This window comes from Gymnoscopelus microlampas, assembly GCF_963454915.1.
Source record: "Gymnoscopelus microlampas genome assembly, chromosome: 19".
Taxonomy (NCBI): Eukaryota; Metazoa; Chordata; class Actinopteri; order Myctophiformes; family Myctophidae; genus Gymnoscopelus; species Gymnoscopelus microlampas.
Genome location: NC_139956.1, coordinates 10,510,202 through 10,530,421, shown reverse-complemented (window position 1 = coordinate 10,530,421; position 20,220 = coordinate 10,510,202). Strand labels below are relative to the sequence as shown.

Below are 20,220 nucleotides of genomic sequence, written 5' to 3'. Positions count from 1 at the left end.
TAAATGTTTTGGCTTAAATAGGATAAATTGTACACCTCTGGTGCAATAGTTTAATAATTCAGAGCTGCCAACACTGAAGTTAGCTCACTTGAGTGCATTTAACCGCGGACTCACCGACGGTCCACTGCTCAGGGAGTCGAGGGTCAGGTTGATCCTCCTGGCTTTCTATTTGGACACGAGAGACAGTCAGCAACGCCCATCACGGCCGGCCACGGCCACCATCACACATCAAGAACCTATGGAGTACACAGGAAACAGGGTTTAGAGGGAGGTTCGCACACCCACGAGGACCAGATGGAGTTAACAGAGATGTTAGTAATTTAGTTCATCTATGATTTGTTGATGAGTGTTTTAACAGTCAACGCATAATGTAAAAATAACATGTAATTTACAACCCATCTGGGCCAGAGCAGCCGTTGGCTTTGCAGAGTGCCATAACAAACAACATCTTATGAACTTCCTCCTAGAATTTCCCTATCCCATGACTCCCGAAGCTCCCATCCACACCAGCGACCCAATGAGAAAGGTCAAGCCTTCAACCCGCGGCCCCCAGATGTGTTGCCAAAAATAAACGTCTCTTGGAAACCGTGGTCACTGGGCTTCAACGGGAAGACCCTCTTTGAAACAATAAACAATCAAGAAAAGCCAACATGGCCTCGAGAAACAGAAAGCAAAAACAAAAAGAATCAAAAGAGACATTTTGTCGGAGTTGCCTGATCAGAGAACAGCATTAATTGACAGTCGCATGCCTGGACACGGCCGGGCTGGCTAATGCCCCATTGCACGTTCAATCAAGGATGAGGGAATCGATGTGGTGCATAGCCCGCTCGGCTAGGATGACGCCATGCATACTTCCAACAAACGTCGCATTTGTTCCGGCTGAGGGACCAGGGTTAAAGATTGGGGGCTGATCATTGAACAAGTCTGCACGGATTAGACAAATTTTTAGTGATTTTCGGGCTTAATGTGTTACATCCTAAACTCGGGGCCTGGCGGGCATAATGTGAGATAGGTAAACATGTGCTGTTTGAGAAGGGGGAGGGGGGGGGGTAGGGGGGGAGTCTTTGTTTCTCATGAATGTGAGCACTGTTGTTTATCTTTTAGCATCAACAAGCAAACATTACCGGTGATGTTGCACCATTGACGTATTGTGGGAGAGCTACACTGCAAATGGATTGAATAGGGTAGAGTGCTCTTGTTAGAGATAAACAAGAAAAAAAAACGTATGTCTCTATATCAGTGGTGCTCAAACTTTTTCATGTCAAGGACCACCCAAAATATGTATTTGGCCGCCGACCCCCGATCTCAAAATATTTTGTTCCAGGGACCCCCAGAAGCAAAGATTTGAGTTAAAAATGTTCGCTTTAGAACGATATATTCAAAAATGTGCACACATTTTCAAGATTTTTTCAAAAATAGCAGATCTACAAGCTCATAGTGCGGCACTCGGTGCCGCACTATGAGCTTGTATATCTGCTATTTTTGAATAGCCAAAGTGTAAAATAATGCTTTTTTAGCTCAAGTCAAAAAGTGACACAGATGTGTTCCAGGTCTAAATGGGTTAAGACCTTCATTATCGTTAAGACCTTTACCTGTGCTGCGTGGCCATGAAAAAAAGGCCCGGGTAATTCCTCTTTAATCCAATGAAAAGCCTTTAGTTCCAGACACACATACCACATATATCAGCAAGATGAATGCAGCTGTTGACATGTATTGCTTATTCCTGAAACCTTGCATAGGGACAAGGCCACTGTGGCCATACAGCTGCGGCTCACTACCGGTGTGTGTGTGTGTGTGTGTGTGTGTGTGTGTGTGTGTGTGTGTGTGTGTGTGTGTGTGTGTGTGTGTGTGTGTGTGTCAGTGGGGGGGTGAAAATAAAGTCCCACTTCCTTATTAGACAGGGCCTCAGCTGGGGTTGGCCCCCCACTCCCTGGTGGGAGTTAGACCAAAGTTACACAGGAACCAGTGGCTTTGTAAGGCTATTGGCCAATAAGCCCCCCAGGGCAAGCAGCCAGACAACACACACACACACACACACACACACAAAAACTCTTTCACGCACTCATAGGCATCTCACACACACACACACACACACACGCCTCGTCAGATGGAAAATCCGGATTACCTTCCCTGCAGTTCAGCAGGCATTTATGTCTACTTTTATCCTGTGTTTCAATCAACCCTGTGCTGAAGCACTTGACTACAAATGAAGACATCATAAAATGTTTCCGAAAATAACATTAAATGATTAAAATAGGTAGGTTAAAAAACCTATACTGTATAGTCCAGAAAAATGGAGCACGGCCAGCCATGTAACTTGTTGGAACTGGCATGTGGGGGCAAGATTGCTTTGGAACTTTTCAAAATGGCCGTTCCATTGACAGGAGTAACGGCAGGTTGATTAATAAAGGTCACTGAGCGGCAAGCACCTGCACTGAGCAAAGAAACCCTGAACACTATCTCATTTCAGGTGTTCACAAACACACACACGCGCGCGCGCGCCACACACACACACACACACACACACACACACACACACACACACACACACACACACACACACACACACACACACACACACACACACACACACACACACACACACACACACACACACACACACACACACACACACACACACACACACACACAGGCCAGCATGTAATAAAAAATGTCTTGTGTTTATACACACAATGGATGCACAGATTGCACACACACACAAACATAATCCGTCTCCCACAGTTATGCTTCCTGAGGCGAGCTGCATACCCTGAGCGTGAATGTAGCCCCTCTGTCAAATGCCTAGACAACCGCTGACTGACCACAAGCTTCTCATGACTGCAGAGCTTCACAGCTGTCTGGAAGCCCCGTTGCAGAGAAGCTGGGAACATTGCGTTAGCATGACTAGACTGCTTCGGCAACGGGGCGACAAATGTCAAACCGTGCCCTTTGTGGATTAATCCATTAAGACCGGGGGAAAGCATTTGTGTCATTTTAAGATTCCTTTGGCTATTCAACAATAGCAGATCTACAAGCTCATAGCGCGGCACCGAGTGCCGCACTATGAGCTTGTAGATCTGCTATTTTTTTTAAATCGTGAAAATGTTTGTAAATCTTTGAAAAACTTTTTTTTTTTTAAAGCAAACATTTTTAACTGCAGTCTTTGCTTCTGGGGGGTCCCTGGAACAAAATATTTTGAGATGGGGGTCCGCGGCCAAATAATTCTGGGGGTCCTTGACATGAAAAGGTTGGAGCACCACTGATATAACAACATACTGTTAGGATTTACAAAAATAAATTAGATATGTATTTGGCCGCGGACCCCCATCTCAAAATATTTTGTTCCAGGGACCCCCAGAGGCAAAGATTTGAGTTACAAATGTTTGCTTTAAAAATATATATATATTCAAAGATTTACACACATTCATGATTTTTCAAAAATAGCAGATATACAAGCTCATAGCGCGGCACTCGGTGCCGTGCTATGAGCTAGTAGATTGGCTATTTTTTTTATCGCCAAATAAATAAAAAAATTACCACTTGAAAATATTGAAAGTGTTCGTGGCCCACCTGTCTGACCACTTAACACGGCAGTAGAATGTCTTCCGTGTTAAAGTGGTTCAGGTGGGTGCGCCGCATGTAGTTAATTCTAGTGATCAATCAATCGATTGTGTTCCACCTTGGATCAATGGAACTAAGTTCTTACGTATTAGTATCACTTTTTAATATTAATGTTATGCTATAATTAAAATGTGCCAATTATTTGGGAGGCCCACTTGCGATTCCCTCACGGCCCACCGGTGGGCCCCGGACCACGGGTTGAGAACCACTGGATTTGAATGGAGCAATCAGCAGACTGCAGACCTAAATAAACCTACATAAAACCTGGTGCAATACCCACCAACTTTTCCTCAACAACTTGAGATCAAGTTTATTCTTGTCGTGTCGAGTGAGTTACACTCGTCACCAGCTCCGGGCCAACAGTTTCACAATGGGCCTGCGACTCGCAGTGGTGGAAAATAATTAAGTACATTTACTTAAGTACTGTACTTAAGTACAATTTTGAGGTATTTGTACTTTACTTGAGTATTTCCAATTTCCAATACTTTTCCTTCTACTCCACTACATCTCAGAGGCAAATATTGTACTTTTACTCCACTACAATTACTTGAAAACTTTAGTTACTAGTTACTTTTCAGATATAAACTATGATATTATAAAACATACATTAACTACTTTAGCCCTATTTTATACCTAGGCTATTTGAAAATAGCCGATCTACAAGCTCACAACGTGTCGCATCGCGACGCGTTGTGGGCTTGTAGATCTGCTATTTTCAAATATTTAGTACTTTTACTTTTGGTACTTTAAGTACATTTTGATGCCAATACTTTTGTACTTTTACTCAAGTACATTTCTAATTCTGGACTTTTACTTGTAACAGAGTATTTTTATATTGCGGTATTGGTACTTTTACTTAAGTAAAGAATTTGAGTACTTTTTCCACCACTGCTGCGAGGCAGCTTGCATTGAAACAGACAACAGACCCGAGTCTCAGTCTATTTCAAAACTTTGAGTATAGCGCCCGTGTTTATGACCAGACTGGGTTCAATCATATGTATAATAAAACCGTATCGAAGGAGGCCCACTGGTACCGACAATTGAACAAAGGCAGGGACAAACATGCTGTCAAGCTTAATCCAGTTATCCAGTTATCCAGATGGACAGTAGGAGATGGATGGCATTATATGATACTAAGGCACTAAGCTCACTGGGGCCATGCCATTCTCCGAATGCCTTTGCACACTTGCGTGGCCGTATGTCATGCTTGCCGCGTGCGTGTGTCTGTGTCTGTGTCTGTGTCTGTGTGTGTGTGTGTGTGTGTGTGTGTGTGTGTGTGTGTGTGTGTGTGTGTGTGTGTGTGTGTGTGTGTGTGTGTGTATTACTATACTTGCGAGGACCAAGTATAGTAGAATTTGAAGAAATATACATTGTGAGGACCGTTTTCCTGGTCCTCACAGGACAAATGGTTGTTTTATAGTTTAAAAAAACATTTTTAGAGATACCTTTTCAATTAGAAAAACATTCAGGTTAGGATTAGACATTTAGAGGTTAGGTTTAGGGATTGGAATTAGAGTTAAGCATGATTTATACTTAGTTGTGCGCCAGTGTCATGCACCGAAAAACAGCCGATCTATAAGCCCACAACGCGTCGCAGCGCGACGCGTTGTGGGCTTGTAGATCTGCTGTTTTTCGGCTTTAGGCTTACGGTTAAAAATCTATATATATTTTTTTAAATGACATAAAATGGCTGTCCTAGCATTGATGTCCTCACAAGTATAGTAATACAAACGTGTGTGTGTGTGTGTGTGTGTGTGTGTGTGTGTGTGTGTGTGTGTGTGTGTGTGTGTACTTGTCTGTCTATCTGCGGAGTTGGCGCAGATATTACGCAACGGGCATGTGTGCGAAGCATACTGTACTAGCACTGCATACATTGTTTTGTGTGGGAAAGTACCGTATATATCAGTTACATGTGCCTGTGTTTAGCATAATTGCCTATATCTCGGGTGGACGTCTAAAATCTCACCTCGGTTGTTTCCCAAAAAATCAACACAGCCCCCATGGGGAGCCGGATGTGGGTGTGTTGTCGTTACATCAAGGGGCTAATATATCCACTGGGGCAGCCTGACCGAACATATGACTTCCCCTCAGTTTGATAGAGGAGTAATTATTCCCTTCTAACCCCTCCCCCTCCACTCCCTTTCTCCTCCACCCCCCCCCCCCACATTTTTTGTACTCCTTTCCTCCTCCACCCCCCCCCTTCCACCCCCCATCACTTCACTCCCTTCCTCCTCCACCCCTTCAACTCCCCTTCTCGTCTGCCCCCACCACTAACACAGCCCTCCGAAGTTCAGAATCAATCTTCAAAAATAAACAAATGCTGCAATTATTTTTTTAATCGCTTCCCTGTTTCACTAACCCACCCCCCACCCCAACCCGAAGTATTCTGAAAATAGACAAGGAGATGATGGAAGGGGGGTGGGTTTAAAGCTACAGGGTTCGCACCAATCAACAGTTTTGTGGAAGTCAAGTGTACCCCCACTCCTTCCTCCCACCTCCCTTCCTGAGGGGTCGCGGGAAAACATGTTCCCTCTTGTCTTGGGATGGAGGGGGGATATTAGTGACTGTGTCTGTGTGACTGGCGACGAGCACATATACTGTACACGCATGCACACACACACACACACACACACACACACACACACACACAACCACACACACACACACACACACACACACAGAGTAAGCAAACATGCATACATACATACACAGACAGACTGGGACGGGATTCGCCTTGCTTTGCGGTTTCGCGTCGTGCTCCGCAAAGCACAACAGTGCCCTGTTTGTCTGAACTGCAGGGCAGGGCCCATGTGCTGCTCTGCTCTCTTAAGCTGCTCTGTTATGCTTGTTCCTCCTCCTTATCAGAGGACCTCTGTTTACAACAGTGATAATGACTGATAAAGTTTTCGTGAAAATGATATCGCACCCGGGGGGCTGCACATACGGCTCTGCGGGGAAAGACACAACGCGTAGGTTTCTTAGCGTTGTGTCTAGCTCCATACAGTCAAATCAGTGTTCATTTAACCGCATGAACCCTAGCATCCCTATTCTGGGCATGTTATAATATAATATAAACGTTTTTGCTAAAAAAAAAATCAGCTCCCAAGCTCACAACGCGTCACAATGCGACTATTTTTGGCGAAGAGATTTGGTGTAGGGGGGAAAAAGGAAGGGACCAAGGATAGACCCCTAAGGAACACCCGGTCAACTAAGTATATAGGTTTTAACCCATTGAGACCTGAAGCCGATTCTACATGTCTACTAAATCCCAACAGTTTTCTGAAAAATGAATGTTTCTATATCAGTCACATCACAAAATGATGTATTTGGCCGCGCACCCCCATCAAAATATTTTGTACCAGGGACCCCCCAGAAGCAAAGATTTGAGTTAAAAATGTTCGCTTTAAAAATATATCTATTCAAAGATTTGCACACATTTTCACTAATTTTCAAAAATAGCAGATCTACAAGCTCGTAGCGCGGCACTCGGTGCCGCGCTATGAGCTTGTATATCTGCTATTTTTGAATAGCCCAAATTGTAAAATAATGCTTTTTAGCTCAAATCTAAAAATGACACAGTTCCAGGTCTTAAAGGGTTAAGTGGCTAACTGTGCACCCTCTGCCTCTTGCTCCACACATGTATAATAAGGTGGGAACCCCAAAAGAACATCTAACGATTAAAAGATGGAAGATTACATTTCAATTTGCCAGCCTAGTTTTTTATTAGATGACATGCAGTAACCTGGCTCTTGTTCAGTCGTTGTTATTGAGTTTATTTATGCTATAAGCACTAATGGCTGTGTTTATTCCAATAACGTTAACTCACCGCTCATTAACATAGCGCCATTACTGTTTTCCCAGCAGCTGCCTGTATTTTAGGTAATCGACTACAGGAACCAATCAGGGGCTTACATTCCACTGGGGGATAAAACAGCAGGGTGCTCGAGTGGCACAGCGGTAAAGTACCTGCCCACCACTGCGGAGTCCAGGGGTTCGAATCCATCGCGGTGCATCCGACTTTGCTGAGCGTCTACACGAATACAACTGTCCCGTGTTCGGGGGAGGGAAGCCGGAGGGTACTGTTCTAGTACAATTTTGAGGTACTTTCACTTTACCGCAGTAGTTAGTAGGGTACAACCATCGATATATAAACGTAGATAGCAGGACGTTTCTTCACTATTAAAATCATCATAACTCTCTGAATTATCAACCGATTTTTTTTGGTTTGTTATAAATGTCAGACATGTATTTATGCTATGATATAAGATAGTACTTTGTTAGATAAACTACATAGATTGTAACAGTGATGGTTATAAAACAGGGGGAAAAATGTAGTCTCAGGTACAGTACTTATATACAACTTATATACAACACTTGTCAAGACATGTCTTGCAGTGGAGTTAAGACAAGCTTCCCTGCGTAATATGGGGGGTTGTGTTGACGTGCGGCCCTACTGGCCAATGAGGCGTCCACCCATTTATGTCTATGGGTACAACAGCTGTGGCAATCAATGGGAGGAATTAATTGGCATAGTGACTACATTGGGGAGATAAAGGGGTACAAGATTATTGACTAAATAAGTTAGAACGCAGTCCCTGATTGGCGCCGTTTACAGTACATCCAGATTTCTGGAAATAGAACATCACACCCCCCCCCCCATCCGTTCCTCCATAGTTAAAGGGATTCTAGGCAACATTAAGCCTAAATTAAAAAAATATATATATATATATATATATATATTTAGCATTTTTTCCCCTCTATCAGCCACTATATAATGATGCTGGGGTGTTTTCCTGCATTGAAACACAGTCCTCTTTCTGAAATCCGTATTTTCCCTACTGTTTATGTTTGTCCGGGTCGTAAATTAACGCACGCATGTGCGCGTCCGTGCGCGTCCGTGTCAACTTTTTACTTTCGGTTTTAAAACGCTCTCAAACTTCGTTTTTGAGGCACAGAATTTACTTTTAAGATAGCGTTTGGATAGAATTTAGTTGTTTAACTTCATATATGTGGTCAATTTATCATGAACGAGCCTATTTAAAAATAAAAATTCAGAGAACCAGCAGGGGCGGGCAGTTCCCCGAATTATATCCGAATAAAGCAACCTATTTTCGGTGTGGCCCCTTCACAAGTCCCCTTAGCTCTATGGAAGTCCCTCCTGCGTCACCCACTGGTGGTCGGGGAAAAGAACTGCTGGAGGCGCGGTGTTTGTTTATCTCTGAATCGCCGTCAATGCCTTTAAGCCTCCATGGAGATCGAAGTTCACCTTTTGTTGTGGATTTCACCTTATGAACTACAGTTAGCAGACTAATGATTTTCTTCTTAGCCGCCGAGTGATAAGAGAACTGCGCAAAGACATAAGACCACGGTATATGGTTGTTATACCATACCTATCAACTAATGAGGTTGCGTGATTTGACCAATCCATTTTAAAATGAAACACTTGCCCCCCCCACCCCCTCCCTCGGCTCCTCATCCATTCTGTTTGAGTCACACTGCCTTTGATGCCTCGCGTCGGAGCAAGACCGCGACATCAATGGGAGCAGTCGACTCTGCTGCACCCTGTGACCTGAGCTGGCGGGAAAGAGTAGCTTTCCGTTTCTCATTTAACCCTTTAAGACCTGAGGCGATTCTTTTAAAAAAAAACTTTTTTTTTTTTTTTTTTTTTTTTAGAAAAAAAAACAAAACTTTTTTTTTTCAAGATTTTTCAAAAATAGCAGATCTACAAGCTCGTAGCGCGGCACTCGGTGCCGCGCTATGAGCTTGTAGATCTGCTATTTTTTAATAGCCAAAGACATCTAAAGTGACACAGATGCATTCCAGGTATCAATGGGTTAAACTGCACCTTTTATCTCTCTGACGAGGGACGAGTGGGTGGGGTGTTTTGATTGCCTCGAGTCCCGATGATGCTTTGGACTAATCGCTCCTGTCTAGTAGTTCTTATGGGCTAATTTGTCCATTTCATGCTACAGACGTGTGTGTGTGTGTGTGTGTGTGTGTGTGTGTGTGTGTGTGTGTGTGTGTGTGTGTGTGTGTGTGTGTGTGTGTGTGTGTGTGTGTGTGTGTGTGTGTGTGTGTCTTTGAAGTCGACCAACAGAAACGTGGTCAAATCTAATTAGTTGGCCAAGTCTGTCAGTAGCCTGAAGGTTTTCCATGTTAAGGCTATAGGCCGTGAGGGATTGCTGGTTGGGCTTGGATTGTGTTAACGCACGTGAACGTTGTAGCACGGTGTGCGTTAGTCCTGACCAATGTTTAGGAAAATTTCTGTGGCTGTTTATACTATGTGTCATAACATTTACTGAGGCATTTGCACAGCATGGTGCAATGTATACCTCTTCGTCTCGTCATAGCAGGAGCAGAGACAGTGTGTGTGTGTGTTTGTGTGTGTGTGTGTGTGTGTGTGTGTGTGTGTGTGTGTGTGTGTGTGTGTGTGTGTGTCATTACTCACACATACTTCAGCAGAACTGCCTGGACTTCCATCCCTGAGGAGTTCCATCTGCAGGTGGGAGCCAGCGAATCTAAACACACACACACACACACACACACACACACACACACACACACACACACACACACACACACACACACACACACACACACACACACACACACACACACACACACACACACACACACACACACACACACACACACACACACACACACACACACACACACACACACACACGATGAATACATATGATTCTCAACACAAAAGTTAGCGTACAGTTTCTGTTATCCAGAGCTGATCCTCGCATTTAGATCACTTTGTCAATTCAGATAGTGTACTGACAAAAATTCGATCAGGCGAATTTCCGTTGATCATAAAGGTAAAGGTTATCAAAGGTGGTGTAAGTCATTTGTATTAGTTTAAAATTGTATTCAAATTTAGTGTCCCGGTTCGATCCCGGGCACCGCCAATTCAGCGTATGAGTAGCACGGCTTGGGTGCGGCCAATCGTGTGGGAAATACTGGGGCTAATGGTAGGTGTTGCACTCCAACTCAGAAATCCATCACCCCAGGGGTCTAGCGTATTGAAACGGGGATAGACTCCAGCATTGTCAGCAGATACCGACAAGAAGCCTCTCCAACAACACTTACTAAAATATACTAAAATGTATTCATACGGTCTGTGTATGCGTACTATCAGAATCTTAAGGTTTGTTATCTTCCTGAACCAGTGAGCTTTAGGTATCCTCTTATTGTCGACACAGTATATAAATGTATTTGATTTTTATAAAATTTTAAATAGTATGTAAGTGGCAACAGACAGCACTGTTTAATTCACAAGCCACGTGCTTGTTGTGTGTGTGTGTATGTGTCTGTGTGTGCGTGCGCGCACCGTGCGCGCGTGTGTGCGTCTGTCTGTGTGTGTGTATCCCAGAAGATCCAAGGAATGGGAAATGCTAAATAGGCATTTTCAGCCTAAACCTATTTTAGAATCTGACATCATAGGAGATTCAGCGTTAGTGCTGTTGCTTGGGGCCCTCGTTCTTAAAGAGCCCTGTTTGAGAATCTGCATCATGTCAGGAAATACTGCATGTACTGTATGGTAGCAATGCAATATCCATCTAATAACAAAGATAAAAAAAAAGATAATTACAATAATCTATACACCGTGCTAAAAAAGCACGGTGTATAGATTATTTCCTTTTTTACCACTTTGAAATAATAGTTCCTGAGAATCTGTGAGCGTACGTTGGGAGCAAGTTTACAAGATATCCAACAAACAAGTTTGAGTAAGAGAGCAGTTGTTGAGAGCTCAAAGGAAAAAGACCCAACTGAGCTTCATGAGAAGAATTTCAGGAGATCAATAATGAACTCCTATGTGAACTCGCTGTAGAGCCGCATAGATTAAGCACATAATTGGGTCATGGTTGAAAAAAAAGAAAGGGGAGAGAAACGGACTATTTAATGGAGTAGGTGATGTTCATTTGAATGATGTAAAGATTTCAAACAGCTGAAGGTTTTCAATATATCAGAAAGCCTGGATAAGGCCAGTGCCTAATAGGAATACACAAAGGATCTTCACAACCAGAACAACAAGAGTCCTTTTTTGATATTCATGATACAAAATGAGATTTGTCTGTGCATGGACATTACTTTGACCTGTGATGTTGCAAGAGCATCCATTTGTTTTTCTTCCTCCCCTAACCCTTCATTTTCTCCATCATTTAGTCATTGTCACAGCCTCAGTTGGAGCACACGGCTCACAGTGCCTCCGATCAAACCCCACTCTCCATGGTGGTGGGTGTAAAACGGATATACTGTACATTTATATACTGCTATATGTAAAATGACAGTAGTTTTACACTTGCTGGTCAGACATTTTGTAGTCAGGTGTATGTACCTAACAGTGTAGGAAACACTGTTAACTTAAATTCAAAACATGCCCAGCTTAGCAGGAATGCACCGATTTGTTTTACTTGTGACTTTGCTACACCAGTTGCTATGGCGCATACACTCTAATACCTTGAGCACTTACCCTGTGGTTCTTTGACAAATGTTACTTGCTTCAAAGTTGCATTTTGTAAGTCACTCTGCATGAGAGCATCTGTTAACTGCACATTGGACATTGCATGGTTGATACTGCACATAAGGCATTGCACACTCTTTAATCAGGCATGCAAACAGCCCGAGGTGAAAAAGGTGACAACATGTTGTTTTTTTTCGGGTCAGGTGTCACACAATTGCCCTATTTGGATTCAAAACGGCTATTGTAGCTGAAAAGCTACAAGTTTGCATGTCTGTTTAATGTATAGTATCTCCTATTTTCTTTTTTGCTTGATTAGCCATAGATTGTTGCTTTTCCTTAACTTTTCTTCTTCATCTAAAAGTCTCCCAATAAGCATTTCACTGCAAGTTGTTCAAGTATAACTCTATGTGACAAATAAATCCTTGAACCTTGAAATGTTGAATAAAACATAATTGTAGCATCAGTTCACAACACACTTCAAAGACCGTCATGATAGTCTTGTGGCACATTTTCCCCTTCATGTTACTTTGACTGTCACAGAACGCTAGAAAGGAAGACATTTGGTGGCCCTGGTGCTCTGAAGTGCATCTGCGGGGGTCGGGTCGGAGCGGAAGGTGATTTGATGGAGTTTGACGGACGCAGCTGGGTTGCGCAGTGAGCTCAGGAGGTCAAGACAAGAGGTGGAGGTTGCGGTGAAGAGGGGGGGGGGTGGGTGGGCGCGCTGGGGGGTAGGGGGTGGTCGGTGGCGGTTGGGGGGTGAAGGTTACCTGAGCGTGGAGCGAGGAGGGGTAGGTGAAAGCGGGTGGGAGGGCCTGCGACAGCTCCGCCGGGTACAGAGGGTATGACGCCCACACATCTGGGCTGCTGGGATAAAGAGCGGGCACTGTGAGCTCATCTGTGGAAAGAGAAGAAGAAGAAAGAGGAGGAGTGGAGTGAGGAGAGTGGCCAGTGGACGGGGTGGGTGGCTAACAGATAGGAGAGGGTGGAGGTGATGGTGGTGGTGGTGGTGGTGGTGGTGGTAGTGCACCGTGAGTGAGTGTCAATGTCTGCAGTCGTTTCCTTTTATACCCGCCTTTCCATTGTACAGTACATACAGTGCAACAGATAGCGGTGGTTGTTTTTGACCTTTCTTTCTTTCTTACTTTCGGGAGAAACGTGAGGAAACCTCTTCCGACAATATTGTGACTGGTGCCCTTTAAGTCAGGGATAGAGATTGTAGAAAAGAGAGAGAGAGAGAAGTGCATGAGTGGAAAGAGTGTCTGTGATAGTGAGTCAGAGTTTTATCATCCAGTCAGAGAAAAAAGGCTCTATTTTAAGAGTACAAACATGGGAATCAAGTTGAACCAAAGCAATTGCTTGGAAAACACTGAAATACCAATATATATTTTCAACGTGCATATACATGTGTGCGAAGCATAGCCTACACATTTCGTCGCCAACCGTTTATCAAGGCAAGATCGGGGGGAAAATGGCCGATTTAACAACTCTTATCAGGAAATGAGAGCCATTTCCCCCTCCTCCTGGTCGTTACGTCATGGATTCATTAATCGCTTCCTTCTCTACCCCCGCTGGGACCCAACAAGTGCACGCCCAGGCTCTGGCAAAAAGATCCCAGATAAGAGCAGTTTTTGGTCATTTAGGAAGAATGTACAACCACAGCTGGCCTATGTTCAACTGTCAGTGTGTGCTTCTTCTAGCAGCATTCTTAACCGCTTGACAAAATATTTAACTAAATGTAAAACAAAGTGCAGAGCTACAGAGGCACATTCCACACAGGTTTACATCTCAAAAGGTACCGTCTACAAATCCTTGTTACCGTGGCTAACAGAACATGCACAGTTTATATAGCAGCCGAGTGAATGTGTCCGCTGGGATGAAACTCTAGGGATTATGTTAACCCTAGATTTAAAAATGAACCAGTATCAACCTGTATTTTATTTGAACAAAGGCTATATTATGCCACTGGGGACAATAAATATTATACCACTTACTGACAAAATGTGCTGTGTCGTAGGAAAAAAGAAAAAGAAAATACGATTCCATTTCGAAGGCTGAAGAACATCATGCCCAACACAAATACTCCTCCTCTACAATCTCACAAATACTACACCGTCCCATCACCTGTTGTAACTAAACTTCTAAACAGTGAATTGACATTTGCACCAGCAGCGAGCAACAGACAGGGAAACAAACTCTAACAAACTAACAAAGAAGAGAAAGTCACACAGACAGGACAGACGGCAGGAATAAGAGGAGCACTCACATGGATCTCTACTGATGAACTGTGGCCCGGGACTCTGCTGGTTGGGAAGGGGGTTGGGAGTGCCAACCAGCTTGTTCTTGGCCATCTTGGTGTTGGCCTTGGCAAATTCCAGACGCAGGGTCTGGGGGATCTCTGGGTCAAAGCGGACCCCCTGAGGTGAAAACAAAAGGTGCATGTGTGTTGTGTTATTCTTTAAAAAAAAGAATAAAGAGTTCTATACTTTTTTCACTATTTTTCTTTCAATACAAGACTACTGTAATAAAGCTAAATAATTGCTTCAGAGCATACATAGGTTACTGTCAAAAGGTTGACATGCTGACATCAGTGGCTCCGCTCTCTAAATATCGGCATGAGCCAATGAAAAACCCTTATCAGTCGACCACTAGTCGTGAGATTGACAAAAAAAACTGCAGTGCAGTGTAGGGGTAATGATGAATAGTGTCATCCGGCAATGATAACTTTATCCCAATTGCTTGCTGGGGAACATTCTTGTGGAGGAGCAATAATAAAAGCAGATGCAGTGTTTCAAGCCTGTCCTGAATGGCTCAGTGTGGCTTAGGAACTGCACAATGTGGATGAAGAGTGGTGACACTAGCAATAGAGAGGGGTGACACAAACCTGGCTGTCACACGTGTCATGCGTGCCACTGTTATATGAGCCAGAAGATCCTCATCAATCTGTGTCTCACTCTCTCACTCTCACTCACACTCTCTCTCTCTGTCTCTCTCTCTCTCCGCATTGAACTCTGTGGCTGTAACTTAATAACACAACCTCAAATCCTCCGAGCGCTATGACATGCACCAAGCACGACCACTTAGAGCAAGCCAAAAACCTCGACAAATTCCTGGGATGCCATTGTTAAAAGACTTCCATCTTCTAGGAAATGACACGCTCAGCAGGTAATCGACTGTGGGTTGCTTTTCACAGGCAGACAGCTGAGCAGAAACCTTTTTGTTGGTCACCATTACTTTTTCACCTCTGGTCCGAGTCTAAAAATATGGAACGAGACATAAACAAATCCGGTATGCGTTTGCCAGGTCAGGCATCAACAAAGCCCGGTAGAATTTTGCCAGTGGCTATGATCGCCCTCAAATCAACCCCCCGTTTGAGATTTGTTCTCGTCTGTGGCAAAGAAAAACCCCACAGAAAAAAAGAAAAAACCTTTGCTTCTCCCTTTTTCTCAATTGATCCGACAAGAAAAGAGAACTTTCTGCAGTTAGTTAAGCCCAATTTATACATCATCATATGATGGTGTCTCGCTGTGAAAATAGCCGATCTACAAGCTCAGGACAACGGTATAAAATAAGCGTGAGTGAGAACGCACATGCGGGCCGGCGCTCCCTCCAGGCCCGCAGGAGAGCCAAGCCAAAATGAGCAAAGGGATGATAGTTCTCATGAAGAGAGGGGAATTAACTAGGATTGCTTTGGCTCACTGCAGCCGCTGCCTCAGCTAGCTGAAACTCTGAAGCTGGGCGAGGTACATAATAAGGTACACTACACTGATCTAATGAGGCCTGGGCTCATTCTCAGCTTGAAATCGGGTTGCAGAGGAAACTTTGAAATTTGCATTACTTTTTTATTTATTTTATTATTATCCGACCCCCATTTTTAACTGTTTCTGATTGTCATTGGGTATTTGTGATCCCGTGCTAAACGGGATCATTATAGAAATGCGTTGAGTCATGTGAATCAATCTTTCTTTACATAAATACAAACTGCATTTAATCTTTCTTTACATAAATACAAACTGTATTTTCTCAGAGTTTACAGGGAATGTTATGCAGGCAATATCAAAGCGAAATGTAAATGCAGTAACATCCCCTCAACATACACGCCAAACACACAATACTGTGTTCCTCTCCCTCTCCTGTGTTTCAATATGCAGATAGATGTTTGCAAAAATCTGGCTTATCTCCATATGACCCATGGGACATAGACCTTGCAGAAAACAAGAGCACTGTTTAACCCATTGAGACCTGAAGCCGATTCTACATGTCTCCTAAATCTCAACAGTATTCTGAAAAACGTATGTTTCTTGGTGCTCAATCTTTTTCATGTCAAGGACCCCCAAAATTATATGTATTTGGCCGCGGACCCCCATCAAAATATTTGGTTCCAGGGACCCCCAGAAGCGACGATTTGAGTTAAAAATGTTCGCTTTTTTTTTTTTTTTTTTTTCACATTTTCACAATTAAAAAAAATAGCAGATCTACAAGCTCGTAGCGCGGCACTCGGTGCCGCGCTATGAGCTTGTATATCTGCTATTTTTGAATAGCCCAAAGTGTAAAATAATGATTTTTAGCTCAAATCTAAAAATGACACAGTTCCAGGTTTTAATGGGTTAAATCTCAGAGCCACTGACTGAATCTACACACACACACACACTGAATAGTGTTTGCTCATAATAAGATGATAATTCGTATCATTTCCCTCATTCCCTCATCTGTCTTTGATGCACACAGATCTCTCAGTGTTTGAAAGTTGACAGATTCTGCGAGAGTTGTCATGGTTTCACTTCATCAGGATGATTACACTGATCTATTTCCGTGGCAAAGGGACACTCATAACTTTAAGAAACGCCAAGAAAAAGGTAGAAAGTATAATGTACACATCAAATGAAAAAAAGTGGGAAAATAAAAGGCACTGATTGCGAGGTAGTCCTCATTACTATAGTCTGTTGAAGTTGGACTAAAACCCTGCAAAGATGAGGTCTATTTTGAACGTTTCCATCAAGGCTTTCTACAAGGGAGCTCAAAAGCTAGTTTTTTTTTCTTTTTTCAAATAAAGAGATTAAAATCAAATCCCAGATCAATGCCTCCTATTTATACGTGGAAGAAGTTGCTCATTTGCCCTCGCTAAATGTGACCTTGTAAAATCTTGCAGATAATAAAGCCTCAACTACAGTAGCTGAAGCTTTCAAAGAAAATAACTGATCGATATACTCATAGACAAAATACGATGTGTGTGTGTGGGCGTGCGTGCGTACGTGCGTGATTCCGTGCGAACACAGTATATCTTCTTATATAAAAATTGCCTTGGGTGGGTGGACCTTGGACCGTGGGTGAGCGTCACAAACATATTACCTGCTCATAATACTGTAGAATTTGTTTTCCGATTCTTTGCATTTTTTTTATTGATTCCATAAGACCAGGAGATAAAATAACATGTAGGTCTCAATCCGTTGCCTCAATAGATACAGCAGGGAGAGATCACAGACGCTAGGAGGAGAGAGAGGTTGTTCAGTGTGTGACACTTACATTCAAGGCATTCTTAGCCGCCTCTGCCTCCGACCGGCTGTCAAAGCTCACAAACCCCACCGGCTGGGGAGACAAGAACACAAGAAGGAAACATGGTTTAAGGCACAAACCTGAGTCGGCAATTCTGTCTGAGTGACATAGACATGGTTTGTTTATGGAGGGGGGGGGGGTTTATATTCATTCTGTCATTTCTCTCCATCTGTCTCGCTCTCCCTTCCAGTTTATTAAATCGAGGAAGAGAAGATGGAGACAGTGAGAGAAAGAGAGAGGGGGGAGAGAGAGAGAGAGCGAAAGAACGAGAGAGAGAGAGAGAGAGAGAGAGAGAGAGAGAGAGAGAGGGAGAGAGAGAGCAAGGGAGGGAGGCAGGAGGCCGGCAGAGAGTTCATCATTCAGGGACAGTGTTCAAGCTCCCCTATGTCCAAATACGGGCAATAGAATAGTGAGAACCAGAGAGTACTGTACATGCAGGAGAGAGAGAGAGAGAAAGGGGGGGGGGGGGGTAGGGAACAGAAGGACAAAAACAAATAAAGGGGGCTCAAGGAAGCGAAGTGAAAGAAGGAAAGAGGGAAAAAAACAGGTCAAAGTTTAGAATGAGGAGGGAGAAAATGTGAAAGATGGGTGAACAGAGTGAGAGAGAGAGAGACGGGGGGGGGGGGTCTTAAAGACTTCTCAGAAACAGGACTGTCGACAGCATAGCAGGAACGTGTACGATTATGTCTCTTTTGTCCCGTCCTGCAGTCGCCGATTTGAAAGGAGAGCGAGCGTGACACACACACACAAAGATATACTGTTGTACATGGCTTGTACAAGCTTGTCTTCTCTGAATAAAAAAAAATCGTTACATCGGTCGCCACAGTGTATTCATGGGAGTCGCTGCCACTGCATGATATGGGATTCTTTTTTTTAATAAACATGTTTCGAATTGTCGGGCCTCAAAGCGTATTTTGGGGGTTTTGAACAAAGGAGACACAGATTTCCCAGACCCCCCCCCCCAAAAAAAACAGACGGCAGGGGAGTAGGGGAGTGGAAATGAAGATATGGAGAGGAGGGGGGGGTAAGAGTTGTTTCTGTTGTTCTCATGAGGCTGTGCCACACCGTGTGCAATCTGGAAAGCTTTCGAGGGTTATGGGAATTTTTGAACAAGTTGAACAGGAGAGGGAGAGAGGGAAAACAAAGACAGACTGAGTAAAGACGTCAGAAGGAGAATATAAATAGAAAGGGCCCGAGATCTGGCTCTCTTGCTATATATGGAGTTGGGCCATGTGTTCTCTGAGTGGATTGAAGAGAGAGAGATCGATTGATTTAAGTCATTGTCGTTTCCATTAGTCAGGGTCAGCCCGTAGAAGCGCGAGAGCATGGGAGAGTTGCTCGAAACCAACACACCCTAAAATAATGTCGTACAGCACCGCGTGAGAACTGTCCGTATAGTATGAATCATACAAAGCCATGCCATGCAATTTTCGAAACTATGGGAACGGAGGGCAAAAAGCAGGAAAGAAAGCAGGAAGATTTTGACAAATTTTAAACTACACTTACTACTACTACTAATAATAATAATAATAGTCATCATAACAATAACAAGAAGAAGAAGAGGACACCAACAACAACAATAACAACATGTACAGTAGATGGTACAGGGAGAAAAGAATTATACACAATCAATACAGTAGTTCAGAAGTTCCATACTGTGTCAGTATTAGGGCTGTCACCAACACGACATTTTAGTTGACGATTAATCATCATCCAATTTTAATTGATGCAAGAATAATGGCTTCTATTTCAATGGGATAACTTTCCAGTAAGAGAGAGGCTGTAGTTTCTATTAGCTTGGAATCCCCATCAATGATGTCATTGGTAGGCAAGGTTTCTGAAATGTTCATAGCCCTCCTCTGAGCAAGTGGATGGAAATGGTACCATCTCATAATGTGCATTAGTGAGGACCAATTATATGAAGACCAGGTTGAAAATGGGTGAAGTGCTAGTTTAAATATACAAAGCTTCTTACTGAAATATGCAAATAAATGACTGACAATGACCGGTACAAATAATTCAATTCAATTAAATTCTAGGGTTCTCGAATAGATTGATACAACTAGGGCGGATAACTGTGCACTGTCACCATCAGTGACCTCGCTGCGTTAGGAAGTTAGCATGCCAAACACAAAAATTGACCACCGGACATGGTTGCTGTGGATGGTTTGGTAGAATTAAGTGCTGAGGAGACGCTGGAGCTTATCCAGGCACAAAGGAACTAAAACACAGAGCAGGAAACAGCAATATTGGATGGTATGGTACACAGAATGGCTGCATACCAACCAACAAGGGCGAGGCTCGCCAGTAGCACCTGCTGTGTTCCCTCCCCACACTATGGGGAAATCCCAGTGGGACAACGGTTCCTCATTGACAGTAAAGGCAATTTTGTTGTTGTTTTTGTTTATAGATAAATAAGGCTATGGGTAAATTATCACCCAGCATTCGTTGTTATCCTCGTTATCCAACCTGAGGCAACGACAAATGCCCGGGTGATAACCTGTATGCATGAACTCCTAGTGATGCAATACTCTGCACATGTGTTTGATTTGTAGTACTAATTAATTCTGTTT

The 20,220-nt window shown here is 43.4% G+C and overlaps 1 protein-coding gene across 2 annotated transcripts in view; it reads right to left on the bottom strand.

Annotated features, from left to right (window-relative positions):
• Nucleotides 1–20,220, bottom strand: part of rbpms (RNA binding protein, mRNA processing factor) — a 41,192-nt gene that overhangs the window by 2,380 nt on the left and 18,592 nt on the right. Inside the window, exons 4-8 of one of the 2 annotated variants that reach the window (XM_084042525.1) lie at nucleotides 17,618–17,680; nucleotides 14,361–14,511; nucleotides 12,865–12,992; nucleotides 10,076–10,139; nucleotides 115–236 (exon numbers count right to left, since the gene is read on the bottom strand). In XM_084042525.1, the coding sequence (XP_083898651.1) occupies nucleotides 10,077–10,139; nucleotides 12,865–12,992; nucleotides 14,361–14,511; nucleotides 17,618–17,680 (405 nt within the window). In that variant the 3' untranslated portion in view covers nucleotides 115–236; nucleotide 10,076. Of the gene's footprint in view, nucleotides 1–114; nucleotides 237–10,069; nucleotides 10,140–12,864; nucleotides 12,993–14,360; nucleotides 14,512–17,617; nucleotides 17,681–20,220 lie in introns of both variants that reach the window. The other variant, XM_084042524.1, reaches the window with a different exon arrangement.